Below are 16,644 nucleotides of genomic sequence, written 5' to 3' on the forward strand. Positions count from 1 at the left end.
GCTGTGATTGGCTGACGGCGTGTGTTAGCTAATCACAGTATTAGCTTTCTGGAGGCAGGGATTTCAAGCCCCGCGTCCAGAAAGCAATGCTCTGCCGGGGACCAGGAGGGAGCGACAGCCTGCAGCAGTGCCGCAGAACGCCGGGGGAGGTGAGTAATGATTTTTTTTTGCTCCGCTGTATTCCCGGCGTATAAGGTGACAGTTGGGGGGTCGTCTTATACGCCCCGTCGCCTTATACACCGGAATATACGGTAAAATTAAAAAAAAACAAAAAACAGCTTCCATGCCACCCACCATTACTGAGGCACAGGATGAATGTTTTGCAGTTTATAACATCCTCGTAGCATACAAACTGGCTTTCTTCCTGACACTTCTAAACTGCCTTATTTATGAAAACCGGCATCGCCAGTTGACAACATAGTACCGTAAAATGCAAGTGGCACCCATACTAGAGATAATCGCGTGGCAAGAACATACAGACAACTGACATATTATGTTAACCAACATCTGAAATAAAGCCTTATGCACATCCATAAATTAAGGCATGCAGTGCTTTTTCTTCCATCCAAGTGTCGGGCAGCCTGGTGGAAAGCGGGCAAACCCCCATTATAGTCAATGCGGTCTGTCCATCACGGTTCACTTCCGTGCAGAGACAGAACTGTTTGGCTGCGGGATTCCCTTTTCCTGCTCCATGGACAGAGCGGGAGAGCGCAACCCCAAACGCAGATGTGATACCACCTTAAACCTTAGCAGTACTCCTCTATAGCAAACCAGATAACACATTTTAAGACTACAAATTACAGCTTATAAAGTGATGAGATACTGCTAGGTTATGCCTTCACTACCGAAACATCTTATGCCATCTTCCTTATTTACCTGAACAATGTGTGTTAGGCTGCCTAGCCCCCTTCTGATTCTTAAGGTCCCCCATACATGTTGACTGAACCTACTAATTTCAACAAGACTGGATGACTCGTCTATGGATGGAGGCCTCCCGACTTTCCCCTGACAGATTATGTTGAGGGATAGAAGGATGGGGCACATTGAAATTGCAACATGCATTCATTTCTTCCCCCTCTAGAGATAAGTGACCACTATGGTTGTCTGGCTGTGGCTAAAACATATAAACCATATGTGGCTAAAAAAACATAAATGCATGTATATGGGGAGTGAGTGGACATAACTGTCGGCTTAACAAATGTTCAACAGACCGCTAGTGAAGGTGCATGGACACCCTTAATGAAGGTGCATGGACACCCTTAATGAAGGTGCATGGACACCCTTAATGAAGGTGCATGGACACCCTTAATGAAGGTGCATGGACACCCTTAATGAAGGTGCATGGACACCCTTAATGAAGGTGCATGGACACCCTTAATGAAGGTGCTGTGTTGCACTTCCCTGCGTAGTGTGTGACCGGGAGAGCTGCTCAGGAGAAATGGCAAAGGGAACGCTTTTCTCATCTTTTATGTAGATCAGCGGTAGTATCAGATATTGGACCCCCATAATATTACGACATATCCGAGCAATAGGACATAACATTGAAAAACAGAAATAGTCACTAAAGACTATCAAATGCCTTAAACACAACATCTATTGTGTTGGCTAAATGTTTATGACATCAATTCCTATTTGAAGCCACAAAAGGACTCCAATGTATAAGGTGAGGGCGTCCAGGTCTGATACGGCCATGGCTAGCATAAACATGTCAGATATGACTTCATGTGTCTTCTTGGTAATATCTGAAGTGCACAGCCATTCCTACAAAGTAACCAGGCTCATCTGCATTGTTGGCCTGGCGATTGTCCAGTCCTAATGGTGTAAGAGAAGTCAAACGTCCAAGATATCATTTACCAAGCGGTGACTGACTAATTTTAATGGTTAATGTTCAGTGTATTCTATGAGGCAGTGGTGTGTAACGGCAGACGCATACTTATGGCCCCATTCTATACATCTGTGGCTGTCCTTCAGCACCATCAAGCTTTGATCTATATTCTCTGCTGGTCTTGGTTTGCAGTAGACTACCGCTATCATGCGGGATTCATATGCCTTAATCCACAGGCTACATTACATGTTTAAGGTTAGAGTTCTTCCAAGACAGCTTAAGGTAGGAAAACAAGACCGGCCCATACAGAAGGATGACCGAGGTGGAGCTGGAGAGGGAGCGCTCCAATCGTCGGCCAAGTCTTTTTTGTATCTCCATGTAATCATGAGAAGACTCAGAGATGTTATCAAAATAGTGTTAAGTTGCAACATTAATATATTGTGAGATATATAGCCTGCAAGTAAACATAACCAACAGTAATTCCTAATATTTTACGATATTTGTAAATAGTTCCTTACCGCGACCTCTGGATGTCAAAGGCACTGCTGTTTCCACATTGGATTTGGTCGCTGCCGCTGAAAACAGGAGCAGCAGAGTTCCTGCAAAAAGCAGCTGGTAGAATGGCAGAGGTAAGAGAGTTGAGGCGGCCTCGGCTACAAGGTAGTGGTACAGGGACCCCCGTCGGTGCGGGTGTTTGAGCACTGCTGGTAAACGCATCTTCCTCCTCTTCTTCATTATACTCACTTAAGTGGTGTTTTTTCCCCTGCTGCTCATTCTCCATTATCTCTTGCCTCCCACCCATTGAACATGGTAATGGTCCTGATGGTGAGGTCAGTCCTGTCTTGCCATGCTGTGTAAGGAGTTGATACTGTTGAGTTGCAGGTAACGTATTAAAAGATGCATTATGAATTGCTTCCTTTTCTGCAAGCTGGGAAGTCTGTCGTGTCCTGCTTACTGTACATGCAGTGCCCTCCCTTGCTGCCCCATTAGCCTGCAGGGGTCGCCCATCCAGTGAGATGTTAGTGAGGAAGGAAAGGGCAGCCTGTCTCCGGCGAGGATCCGCACGCTGCTGCTTTCTAATGTGATCCAGGCTGTAGGAGCCTGGAGACGGCAAGGATCCCACTATCATGCCATTGATACTGCTCTTACTGCTGGTGGCCGTGGCCATAGTAGGCTTTTTGGGGGTTTTTTTGCTTAGGAAAGCTCAGCAAAAGCTGCAGGATTGCTTCATAGCAGCAGAGAGCAGCGCACACAGCAGCAGTGGCAGCAAGGCACTGCTTGTTATTGCTGGGTGCGGGGCGGGAGCAAACATGACATGCTTCCTCTCTTCCCCTCCCCTGTTTATGTCTACTACACGTGTGCAATAATGGGATGGATCTCCCCAATTTACTGCCAACCGGGGCTTGTTTACAGATCAATTGCTCCCCCTAGTGGGCATTATGGACACTACATTGCAAAACATCTGCATTTGCAGAACAGCCTTCCTTCCACCAGTAGAACATGTTTCTGTTTTTGAAGCCTACAAACTACAGTATGTGTGAAAGGCCGTTCCACATCTGTCAGAACCTTCGGCTGGAGGTCCAGTCAAAGATCTGTCTCAAGATGCTGGAAGAAAAAGCACTGCATGCAGCACTTATTCTGCCATCCAAAAGCCAGGCAGCTGGTCTGAAAGCGGACTGACCCCATTATACTCAATGGGGTCCGACCGACGCTCTTCATCTGCAGGATTTCCCCTTCCCTGCTCCCTAAATGGAGTAGGAAAGCGAAATCAAGCGCGGGGGTGAAACCACCCAAATCTGACTATGTACAGAACGACTGTAAGGCCTTATTCACACGAGCACTTTTATGCAGCCAAAAAATTGCGACCATCTGAAGCGTTGGATTCCAATGCATTCATTCAGACGAGCGATTTTTAGTCACGTAAAAACGCAGAACCGGCAAAGGTAGGACATTGGTGAGCGAATACAGCGGCCGACTTTATAGGTGGTCGTAAAAGCTAGGTTTTGCCCTATCTTTTGACTGATATACGTTGGCAGCTCTCATGGATTTCTATGGGAGAGGAAGAAAAATAGAGGGGGAGCGAGTTTAGCAGCGACCAAACTGCGAAAACATGACAGGTGTCTGTATTTAGGCATTAGAAGTAATTCCAAGGATTTATGCCAACCAAGGGAATTCTGGGCTGTGGCATATTTTTTCGCTAATACGCCGCACCCAGCCGTGTGAATAGAAGAGAAAACACCAATTTAAGCCACGACTCGATCGCGGGTCTTTCCTGTTCATGCGATTTTTGGCCGCCATACAGACAGTATATAAAACGCATCACCCTTGTGAAAGCGGCGCAGGTCTGTAAATTTGCACTTTCAAATACATATACCGAGCCAGGATGAACCAACAGACATCACGGCTGCGATGCCCAAAAGGCAAGGTAATTACTTTAAAGAGTAGCTCCACTTCAATGTTCTTATAAGGCTGTATTCACATGGACAAGTGCGATATTGGTCCGAGAAACAGACTGATATCATGATGGTGAACACGTGATTTTTAATGCAAGTGCAATGTGTTTTGCGAGAAAAACATTTCGCAGTACATGCAATTTTTACACTCATGAAATTTCATGTTAGTTCAATAGGAGAAAAAAACCCCAAAACATTGCATTGCCCTCATGTGGGAACCCTCAGTAAAGGAACCTCTGGATAGGTAGAAGGTGTCTTCAAAACACTTATGAAAAATAAGCCAACTGCAGGATACCACCGACCTATTGAACAAACTGTCAACCATAGGTCCCCTCCCCAATGTCACCATCCTGGGCACCATGGGTGTGGAATCCTTAATTTCCAACATCCCACATGAAGATGGACTGATCGCCTGCCAGGCACACCTTGAGACTAATGGGATGCCTCTGAATCTGTGCTACTATTCACAAAATGTATCCTCACGCACAACTATTCCTCTATTGGCAAAGAGACATATCTTCAACTCACTGGAACTGCCATGGGCAGCAAAATGGCACAGAAATATGCCAACCTGTTTATGGCACAACTGGAAAGTGACTTCCTGGGTTCCTGCTCCATCATATCATTGGCTTACTTCCAGCTACACTGATAACATCTTAATGTTTTGGTCCATGAAAGATTCAGTATACTTTACCAACCATTAACCTGATACTGAGCTACTCAAGATACAGAAATCAACTTTCTGGACACATCCATAAAAAATGTAACCATCTTTATACAAACATTTCTGTTTCCAAAACCTATTCATTGGCCGACTTACCTTACACTGGATAGCTTTCACCCCAAACAAAGTAAAAAGTCCATCTACAGCCAGGCCATCAGATACAACTAGATCAGCTCTAACCCAACAGACCATCTTAAAAGGACATCAGGGCTACCACCCAACTTCAACTGATGTTCCATTCAACCAGAAGTCAACTGTTCCAACACAGAGAAAAGGAAGAAACTAATTGTGTATCTATCTCCATCATACCCTACACAAAGATGACCGACTGAGAATCCTATTTCCCAGACCCTCTCCTATTAGGTTACACGCAACCTCAAAATTTGAGGAACTTCATGATCAGGAGTGTAACGTAAGAAGCTGCAAAAGCTGCTCACATATACTGACCACAGATGATATACGATTCCCCAACGCACAGCAGGACTAGAAGATCCCTAGGATCCCAGGTTCTACTTGCAATGTTGTGTACTACATTCTGTGCACTAAATGTCTGATTGGGGGATTTATGTTGGAGAAATGGGATAAAAAAAACTTAAGACAGGATGAGATTGCATCACCACACAATTAAAGACCAAGTTATCTGTTGCTGAGCATTTTGGTAGCCGAGGATACAACATAGAATATATGAAGGTTATTCTACTAAAAGGCAACTTCAAATCTCAACGTCACAGAATTTGGGAGTACAAATTTATCACCATCTTTGATATTCTCAACACAGGCCTAAACATTTCACAAGGAATCATTGCAGAATGGGCTGAGAAATCTGCAGCAGAGATAACACTCTGGCCTGGTGACCCCTAACACCAATTCAGAGATCATAAAACTCTCACATTGTTATCAGTGAACCAATTAAGTATTTACCCCTCTGCTCATTCTATTCTGTTATTGTTTTAAGCACAAATTTATTACACCGTGTCTGTGCCCTTTTATGTGTGTATATATATGCTTCTTCAGATATATCGTAATTGAGCCTGATGAAGAATCCCAAGTAGGTTCGAAAGCTTGCTGTATTCATCTCATATTGTTAGCCATTAAAGGGGTTGTCTCGCGCCGAAACTTTTTTTTTTTTTTGCATAGACCCCCCCCGTTCAGCGCAGGACAAACCCAAGGGATGTGTTGAAATAAAAAAAAAAAAAAAAAAACATTTTACTTACCTGAATCCCCTCTCTGCAACTTCTTCCTTCTTTTCCTCCAAGATGGCCGCCGGGATCTTCACCCACGGTGCACCGTGGGCTCTGTGCGGTCCATTGCTGATTCCAGCCTCCTGATTGGCTGGAATCGGCACATGTGACGGGGCGGAGCTACGCGATGACACGTAGAAGGGGGTAGGGGCAGAACGCCGCTCGTGCCCGGACCGACCAGAAGGGAGAAGACCCTTCTGCGCAAGAGCGTCTAATCGGGCGATTAGACGCTGAAATTAGACGGAGCCATGGAGACGGAGACGCCAGCAACGGAGTGGGTAAGTGAATAACTTCTGTATGGCTCATATTTAATGCACGATGTATATTACAAAGTGCATTAATATGGCCATACAGAAGTGTATAACCCCACTTGCTGCCGCGGGACAACCCCTTTAAAATATATCATATCTGCAGTACAAGATTACTTTGCTTCTCTTACTGAGGACAATCACATGTAATGCACCTGTAGGGGATGTTCAAATGTGATGGAATGGTTGTGGATTTAGCATATCCATATTTTAGTGTGGTTTTGCAGAAAGTCTACAGCGGAATTCAGGGGTTTACAAAAGTTAGTGCAACAAACCTGTATATGAGCATACTCTTCTTGGTTAGGAAATATGATATTTTACAGAATTTGTTTAAAAAAAAAAAAATTTAAAAAAAATACACCCTCTATATAAGAACATTCAATACAACACCAAAAGAAGCTAAAAAAATGTTCATAAAATGGATATTCGACTTCGTTCAAAGTAAGGTGCAAATGTGAGCTTAGATTTATTTAGTATAATCTCTGGTAATTCTGATTTAGAAAAAAATTAAATACTCCGGAGCTAAGCAGTGAGTGAAATGAATGAGTTCAGTGTTAGTATTAAGCTCAGTGCCCTGAATACTCAGGGATTACATTACAGTCGATGTTCCCTTTATGTAACACTACAGATGCAAAATAACTTGATTAGTAAACAAACACCTGTTCCATACATGTGAGCAAAACCTAATATAACGGGGGCAATGGGAGGTAGGGCTCATGCCCGAGGCCCTGTGCGTAAAACACTGCAGGTGTCCCCACAGCATGTTACTCATTCGGCAGCCATATGCTCTGCGGGCAGAAACCTGGCAAAGATTGCGTACAGCACTGCGCATGCCCATGAAGCACATGCGCAGTCTGATTTTCATTTTTTTTTTTTTTTTAATACCCCGCCCTGTTCAGCGTTGCATACGCAACCTACACAAGTGTATAGGGCTCACACCGCGTATGTACGCAGAGACAGAGCATGCTGGGATTTATTCCTTCTGCGTATCAATACGCAGTGCCCACACACCGGTGGGCATGGATCAATGAAAGTCCATTGACTCTAATAACCACATATCACGCATCCGTGCAACACATGGGTGATACATCGCGAAAACACGGTCGTGGACATGAGCCCCTAGACAAACGGTGTACAAAGGACCGCCTTTTTTCCATTTTCGTTTTTCCCTCCCCACTTTCAAAACATCATAACTCTTATTTATCCGTCCACGTCGCTGTCTGAGGGCTTGTTTTTTCCGGGACGAGTTGTATTTTTTAATGGTGCTATTTAATAGACCATATAATGTACTAAAAACTTTTACAAATTTCTAAATTGAGTGAAAAGGGAGGGAAAAAAACTCAAGTTTCTGTCATTTTTGGCATTTCGTACACACTGCAGCAAACATGACATACCTTTATTCTATGGGTCAGTATGATTATGCTGATACCAAAATTATACCTTTTTTTTTGCTGTACTACTTAAATAAAATATCTTCGTAAAAGCATTAGGTTATTTTCTGCCGCCGTCTTCTGACAGCCATACCTTTTTTTTGGCTTTTGGTCCACATAGTTGTGTGAGGGTTTGTTTTTTGCAGGACGTCCTGTAGTTTCTACTGCTACCATTTTGGAGTACATATTGTTTTTCGTATGCTTTTTATTAATTTTTTTCTTAGAGACGGCGTGACCAAAAAAGTGCAATTCTGGCAATATGCTTTATTTTCACGGAGAATGTTCATTGTGTGGGATAAATAATGCATTCCTTTGTTAAATCGGACTTTTACGCACAGAGCGATACCAAATATGGTTTGACCTAATTTATTTTACATTATAAATATAGTGGGGGGGGGGGGGGGAGGTGTTTGCAACTTTTCATAACTTATTTATTCAAAGAATGAATAAAACTTTTAAAAAACTCATTATTACATTTTTTCTTAGGCTGCTCTCACACGTGAAACTGTAGCATTTTACCATGGTTTCGCACGGCGTTGTCTCACCACGCTACAGCATTTTTTTTCTTTCCTTAAATGCACCCCATCACTGGGATGAGGTGCGCGACAATAGAGCAGACAGCGCTTGAAAATCGTGGCATTAGAAATGTCACATCCGAGCACTGGTCTGCGAGGCCCCATTGAAATCAATGGCGGTGTTGTACCGCAGTTAGCGTGGCATTCAGGATGCCGCAGTAAAAAGTGATTAGTGTGAGAACGACCTCAGTCTACATAGGGGACTTGCACTTGCCATCCATAGTGTTACATTATAGCGTGATCTGACTGGCAATGGCGACGTTTGGACCACATATAGTGGTCTTTATCAAGCCTAATAAGGACCACTATACGTGGTCGAAACGTCACACAAAATCATAATCTTTTTTTGTATAGCACCAACTTATTCCGCAGCGCTTATACGGGCATATCACAAATACAGACAAATAATTCACTCCACTCAGAACATACTATACTAGTGGGCGGTATATGAGGTTTCCTGGACCACGTAGGATTACTACGGTTTGTCATGGCAACAAATACATGGACAGACAAGCTATATATATATATATATATATATATATATATATATATATATATATATATATATATATATATATATATATGGACTCCTAAAACTATTGAGATTACTGCAACTTTTGCTTTGGCTCAATGCTCTGCCTGCTGAAGCAACACAACAGGATAGGGTTTAACGGGAGCAGATGATTTATGACCTCCGGAGTATGTAAATCAACACATTAAGATGGCGCTGCGGTTTCTTGACATGCACAGCGCTTGTAATGAGCGGCTGCACAGGGGGTTTCAGTTCGTTGATTAGCCCCTCACATGTTCTTGTGGACTGTGAGGCCACCTGAAGACCGACGGGCGGGAGCCCGCAGAGGAATTCAGCCCTGTGCCCGGCCAGCGTCTGGACATACCTGGCGGATCGTCCGGACACCACGCCATCGGATGTGCACAGTACAGATTTTTTTTACCGCGCTGACGCTAGGCGATGATGCAGAATCCAAGACCTTTCTGCAATGTCAATTGTGGAAGAGCCGTGTCCTGGATGGCCTCCATTGACTTTAATGGAAGCAAGCCACATGGAATATGCGCAAAAATAAAACATGCTGTGTTTTTTTACCCCCAAAAGCAGAAACCGCAACCGCTGTCTGCTCATGTGAGGGTGCATGTGAAAGTTCTATTTTTGTTAATAGATGCAGAATGCCGCACATCATCCATGCGGGTGAAGATCGCAGATTCCACAATCGAAATTGGGTCTGTTCAGTTTCCACTCAGCTACCCGGCATGCATTGCTTTTTCTTCCGGTATTTTGTACCGATTCTACCATGGAGCCGCCAAAGCAGATGTGAACATGGCCTAATATTACCAATTTATGAGATGGGAAGACCGCATGAAAGGGGTTGTTCAGCTCTTGAAAAAAAAAAAATGTTAAAAACACAACACTGCTCCTCTCTTCGATCCCTCGCCACACCATCACAGATGGTTTGCGGTCTCTCCCCAGTCTTGGCTTACAAGCTGCCAGCAATCATGTAGCACGTACCGTGACCAATCACCTGCTGTGGTCACCCGCCAGTGTTGAAAGCCTTTGTACACAAGGACCAGTAGGGACCTCCAGACCAGCTGTGCTGGAATGACAGAACTGAAGACAGTAGGGGGTTATTTTATTCTTGTGGCTTTGTCCCCCCCAAAGCACCTTTAAAGGGGTTATCTGGCAATTTTAACTTCTTAATGAAACACACAGAGTTGGACCAGACCACTTCCAGTCTTGTTCCGACCAGTAGTCAGTGGTAGTAGTGGTATCATGGCCTCCATTTCAGTGACGTCATAGGAGAGTGATGGGTGAGTGATGACAGACCATCGCTTTAATATGACGCCACCGACAATGAAGGCCGCGTTACGACGTGACCACATGTCAGAGCGCAACCAGAAGTCATGGGTCTGACTTTGTGCATTCCGGTGAGAAACCTAAATCACCAGATAAACCCTTTAAGGGTGGGTGCACCCTTAGGCTGCATTCATTCGTGTGCAGGGGGGGGGGGGGGGGGGGGGAGGATGTAAGAGCCAGGAGAGGGAACTGAGCTCCCGCCCCCTCTCCGCCCCTCTGCACTATTTGCAATGAAAGGGGGCTGGACGGGGCGGGGCTAAGTGCTGAGAATTAGCCCTGCCCCGTTCCGCCTCTCCCCACTGCAAATAGGAGGCAGAGAGGAGGCGGGAGCTCAGTTCCTGCTCCTGGCTCTTCCATCCTCCCCCCCTGCAGATGAGGACGACGTATATCGGCTCGGCGTGAAAACCGAGCCGATATACATTCGTGTGAATGCAGCCTTAGTGCAAAAATACGCTACAAAAAGAATCTAACCCAAAATCTTCATGTCTGAGGCTGGTTTCAGATGTGCGTATTTTGCAGACCATAATATCGTGTTTTGCAGACTGATATAAAAGCATGCATACCAAGGCTGTATTCTTCATGGCTGAGTTTTAAAAAGCAGCAAGACCTACTTTGTGCATTCTGCCTCCATATTGCTATTATTTTCTAGTTGGCAAATGGGGGTTAGTATTTGCCCAGTACAAAATAAAAACAATGCAGAGAGAAATAATGGTGAAATCCTGATGAACTATGGTCAGTATGTCATGTGTTACACGTGTATAACGGATCCACACTGCAGCAGTGTTATAATACGTCTGTCTGAAAGTGGCCTTACATGTGGATTCGCTGCAGATTATACCCTCTGCAGTGCAGAGTGTGGAAATGGTCCCATTTCTACACCTTTTTACCAAATCTGCATCACATTTTGTATACAAAGACATGCAAATGTATTTGTAGCGCATCTCTACAACACAGTAAATCCACACTTAACCTCCTGGTTCCTATTAGGAGTCAAAAGGCCCAGATGGTGACTGTGGAATAGACATAAATATGCTGCATATCACGCACGCATTTTTCACGCAGGTAATATGATTGATTTCAATGGGTTCATTCACAGCTGCGTTCTTCCACTCCAAGGTCATGTGAAAAAAAAAGGTGGCATTTCCTAATTTGGCGCATATTACATACCGTAATAACCAATTGAAATCAACAGGCATGCGTAAATACATAAATCATACACAAAATCAGTGGGAGTTTTTTACTCAGGCAAAAGTAATGGATCCAACAAATTCTTCTCCGCTCTTGCTGACAACTTTATCTTCCAAAAGGTAGAAGATAAAACAAGCGGATCTGCTATCTTGGACCTAATTCTTACCAACAGGGAGGGAATGGTTGAGGAAGTAAGGATGGCTGGGACCTTAGGAGGCAGTGATCATGCTATCCTAAAATTTTGGATAAGAAGGGGAGGAAGACCTCAGAAGACTCAGATCTCATGGTTGGATTTCGGAAAGGCAGACTTTAATGAACTCATAAAGAGGGTAGGACGAATCCAATGGCTGGATGTTGTTAAGGACAGAAATGTCCAAGAAGGTTGGGAAATATTGCAAAAAGATTCTCAAAGCACAATCGTTAACAATCCCTAAAAGAAGGAAGAATAAGAAGCATTTAAGGAGACCAGAAAGGATGAACACAGAACTTACACACATGTTAAAAACAAAGAAAAATATGTTTCTCAAATGGAAAGAGAGGCTGACAGCGGAGATCCGTCTGCTGGCTCCTGCTCCCGGGCGGGGCCTCTCGCGGCGGCGATCCGCTGTGGGAAACCGCAATGCCCGTGGACAGGCAGCCTTATAATGAATAAATAAAAAGGATTTGGGGGGTATGTCAAAAGCAAAAGAAAAGTCAAAGATGCTATTAGATGCTTACAGGATGAAAATGGTGAATTGGTTAAGAATGATGTTGAGAAGGCTGAACTTTTAAATTCCTATTTTGTATCTGTTTTCTCTCAGAAAGTGGATGGAACATCAACTGATCTTCCCTGTGCTATTGGGGGAAATAAAAGAATGCAGACTATCTATAAGCAAAGAAATGGTGGGAGAACACTTAGCTAACTTTAATGAATTCAAGTCTGAAGGTCCAGATGAATTGCTTTCTAGGATACTAAATGAAGCAGCAGAGGTAATTGCTGAACCACTTGCCATATTCTTTGAAAATTCCTGGAGAACAGGAGAAGTCCCAGAAGATTGGAAAAGGGCAAATGTTGTCCCTATCTTCAAAAAAGGGAAGAAGGTGGATCCAGGAAACTATAGGCCTGTGAGCCTGACTTCTATATCAGGATCTTTGAACAAATTAATAAACAGCATGTATGCAAGTGCTTGGATGAAAATGGAGTAATTAACCAGAGCCAGCATGGGTTTGTAACAAACAAGTCATGCCAGACGAATCTAATTTCCTTCTATGACAGAATCACTGACTGGTTTGATCAGGGAAATTCAGTGGATATAGTATATCTTGACTTCAGTAAAGCATATGACAAAGTATCTCATACCATACTTATTGAAAAAAAATGACCAAATATGGTTTTTTTAGGCAACTGTTAGGTGGATTCACAACTGGCTGAGTGCTCATACTCAAAGAGTAGTCATAAATGGCTGCACATCCATGTGGAAGAATGTATCAAGTGGGGTACCACAAGGCTCTGTCCTGAGCCCAGGGTTGTTCAACATTTTTATAAATGATCTGGAGAAGGGAATTGATTGCAAACTGATCAAATTTGCCGACGACATAAAGCTAAGAGGGATAGCTAACACTAGGGAAGAGAGAGTATTCAAAAAGATCGGGAAAAGCTTGCACAGTGGGCAGCGACTAACAAAATGGTATTTAACAAGGAGAAATGCAAGGTCCTACATCTGGGCAAGAAAAATGAAAAAAAAAAGCACATACAGAATAGGAGGAATTGGGCTATGCAGCAGCACATGTGAAAAAGACTTGGGTATACTAATAGATCATAGACTGAACATGAGTCAACAGTGTGATGCAGCAGCCAAAAAGGCAAACACAATTCTGGGATGTATTAAGAGAAGCATATAGTCTAGATCACGTGAGATAATTTTACCCCTTGACTCTTCTATAGTCAGACCTCATCTGGAATACGGAGTCCAGTTCTGGGCACCCGACTTTAAAAAAGACATAGATAAACTAGAGCAAGTTCAGAAAAGAGTTACCAAGATGGTGAGCGGTCTGCAAATCATGTCCTATGAGGAACGGTTAAAGGAGCGTGAATGTTTAGCTTGCAGAAAAGAAGGCTGAGAGGAGACTTAATAGCGATCTACAAATATCTCAAGGGCTGTCACAGTGCAGAGGGATCAGCCCTATTCTCATCTGCACAAGGAAAGACTAGAAGCAATGGGATCAAACTGAAAGGGAGGAGACAGATTAGATATTAGAAAAAATCTTTCTGACAGTGAGAGTGATCAATGAGTGGAACAGGTTATCACAAGAGGTAGTGAGTTCTCCTTCAATAGAAGTCTTCAAACACGGCTGGCAAATGGGGTTCGGCCTACTCATCAGTAAAGCCGGGATGACCTGGCAATACTGACACTGATATGAGGTTTCCCTTTCTTTCTCCTTTTTTTTTCTCTTTCTCTCTTTTCTCTTCTTGCTCACTCTTTTCTATTTGTCATTCTTTACCTTATCACTCCTGCACAAATACCCTCAGTATTTGCGTAGGTAGGGGTGCCAAAAATCACTCCTTTAGGCTGGGTTCACACAGGGCAGATTGGCCGCGGATTGCCGTTGCATATCCGCACTGCGGCAAAACCGCTGCGTTTGCAGTGCAATGCAGCACAAATGAGATTTGCCAAAAAGCTGTTCTCACAGGACGGATTTTTTCCGCACAGCCGCAGATGCAACTGCGGCGCGGTTTTAAAAGATGCAGCATGTTCATTCTTTGGTCTTTTCTGCAGCGCTTTTTTGTCCATAGACCTCTATGGACGCAGCCAAAACCGCACTAAATACGCGACAAAAAGTAAAAAAGCGCTGCGGAAAAAAACCAGTGCGCATTTTTCCACACGAAAATCCACAGCAAAATCCGCAAGCCCAAATTAACCTTTGAAGCAGTTTTGCCGCAGAAGCAGTTCTTCTGCGGCAAAACCGCAACGGAAAAACCGCGGCAAATCTGCCCTGTGTGAACCCAGCCTTACTGTGCATATATTTAGTGCGAGAGTGAGCGTTTTTGCGTTTACGCCCGTGTTTGGCTGTCCTAAATCCGCACCTAATGCTGTGGATTTGGTTACATTTTTAACTGCAGAAATGTTGCGGCTTTAGCCTTTGTACTTCAAGGGTTAAAATCCCATCATAAGTCGCAGACAGCGGATTTAGAATACGCAACATTTGTTGAAAAAGCGCAGTGAATTTGTTTCGTAAAGTTTCCGGAGCGCGAAGGAGATTTTAGAAGTCGTTTCCACTGGACTTGTAAGTAAATACTGGAGCGTTCTTACTGCGACTCCAGGAGTGGCGATTGCGCAGCATTCCGTGTGGGAAGGCGGCCGAAAGGGGGTTTCTGAGACATTCTGAATTTGGCCAGAAAACAGAAAAAGAGGGAAAAAGCCCCCCAAACTACTACTATTCACCTTTTAAACATGCCACTACCACCGCCCCGACCGGGGTCTGCTGCAGCAGTCAGGTCTTGTCCTTCATTCCAGCGACCACTACAGCTTTCTCATGGGCTACACATGCATGAAGAACATGTGATGGCTGAAGGGGCGCCTGGCACAGAATCGGCAGCGCTAGAGCAACAGAATATCTAGAAGGCGAGCGATTTGGATCTTTTTCTTTATGTTGAACACTTATCTGCTCCCTGGCCAAATAAAGAAAATATCGGAAAACCTTAAAGGGACGTTCACACCGCAGGATCCGCCATGGAATCCTCTAAAACCGTTCAGGAAATCTATGGCGGATCTACACAGATTTATCCCTGTTAATGCCCAAATCCGCATGCGCAATTTCTGGAGAGTTCGCGTGTGAAGAAGCGAGACGTGTGTGGTATACCCCCCTGTGAATCCCCCCTAATCAATAACCAGTAGTGAATACAAGGCAGATAAATACCAATACAGTAAGTGGCTTCAGGAGGAAGATGTGGCACAGGTGCCAGTGCTGCCCTGGCAGGGACAGGTGAGGGGTAGGTACATGCACAGGTGCCAGTGCTGCCCTGGCAAGGACAGGTGGGGGGTAGGTACATGCACAGGTGCCAGTGCTGCCCTGGCAAGGACAGGTGGGGGGTAGGTACATGCACAGGTGCCAGTGCTGCCCTGGCAGGGACAGGTGGGGGGTAGGTACATGCACAGGTGCCAGTGATGCAATGGCAGGTAGGTACATACACAGGTGCCAGTGATGCAATGGCAGGTAGGTACATGCAGAGGTGCCAGTGCTGCCCTGGCAGGGACAGGTGGGAGGTAGGTACATGCACAGGTGCCAGTGCTGCCCTGGCAGGGGCAGGTGGGAGGTAGGTGCCAGTGATGCAAAGGCAGGTAGGTACATGCACAGGTGCCAGTGATGCAAAGGCAGGTAGGTACATGCACAGGTGCCAGTGATGCAAAGGCAGGTAGGTACATGCACAGGTGCCAATGATGCAAAGGCAGGTAGGTACATGCACAGGTGCCAGTGATGCAAAGGCAGGTAGGTACATGCACAGGTGCCAGTGATGCAAAGGCAGGTAGGTACATGCACAGGTGCCAGTGATGCAAAGGCAGGTAGGTACATGCACAGGTGCCAGTGATGCAAAGGCAGGTAGGTACATACACAGGTGCCAGTGATGCAATGGCAGGGACAGGTGGAGGTAGGTACGTACTTTGGCTGCCCCGCTCCCACCAGTGCTGTAGCGCCCCCTCACCTGGACCTGGGGATGTCCATGGCGCCGGAGAGTAGCCCCTGCAGCAGCGGGTCAGGGCAGGACGTCCTGGTGAAGGCGGCGGGCAGGACGCCATAGGGGAAGGAGTTGAGGCGCCCCCTGCTGACAGATGTGATGGGCACACTGGTGAAGGCATCCCCAGCCTCTGCTCGCTCCAGCCCGGCTCCCTCCTCCTCCCGCCGCCGCACACGTTGTGGAGAGGCCCGGCTCTGCGGGACGTGCACGGGGCTGACAGCTAGCACGGCGCCCGGCTGCCTCCACTGCAGATGCTGCACGCCGCTCTCAGCTGCACCTGCCTCACTCCTCGGCTGCGCTGCCCTGTTCTCCTGCAGGG

General features: G+C 45.2%; 1 protein-coding gene across 1 annotated transcript in view; it reads right to left on the reverse strand.

The window, feature by feature from the left end:
- Nucleotides 1-3,090, reverse strand: part of CABLES1 (Cdk5 and Abl enzyme substrate 1) — a 68,244-nt gene extending 65,154 nt beyond the window's left edge. The window contains exon 1 of the mRNA XM_066579626.1: nucleotides 2,344-3,090. Coding sequence (XP_066435723.1) covers nucleotides 2,344-2,993 — 650 coding nt within the window. The 5' untranslated portion in view covers nucleotides 2,994-3,090. The remainder of the gene's footprint in view (nucleotides 1-2,343) is intronic.
- Between the last annotated feature and the right edge of the window lie 13,554 nt (nucleotides 3,091-16,644).

Source organism: Eleutherodactylus coqui, chromosome 9, assembly GCF_035609145.1.
Source record: "Eleutherodactylus coqui strain aEleCoq1 chromosome 9, aEleCoq1.hap1, whole genome shotgun sequence".
NCBI classification, from domain to species: domain Eukaryota; kingdom Metazoa; phylum Chordata; class Amphibia; order Anura; family Eleutherodactylidae; genus Eleutherodactylus; species Eleutherodactylus coqui.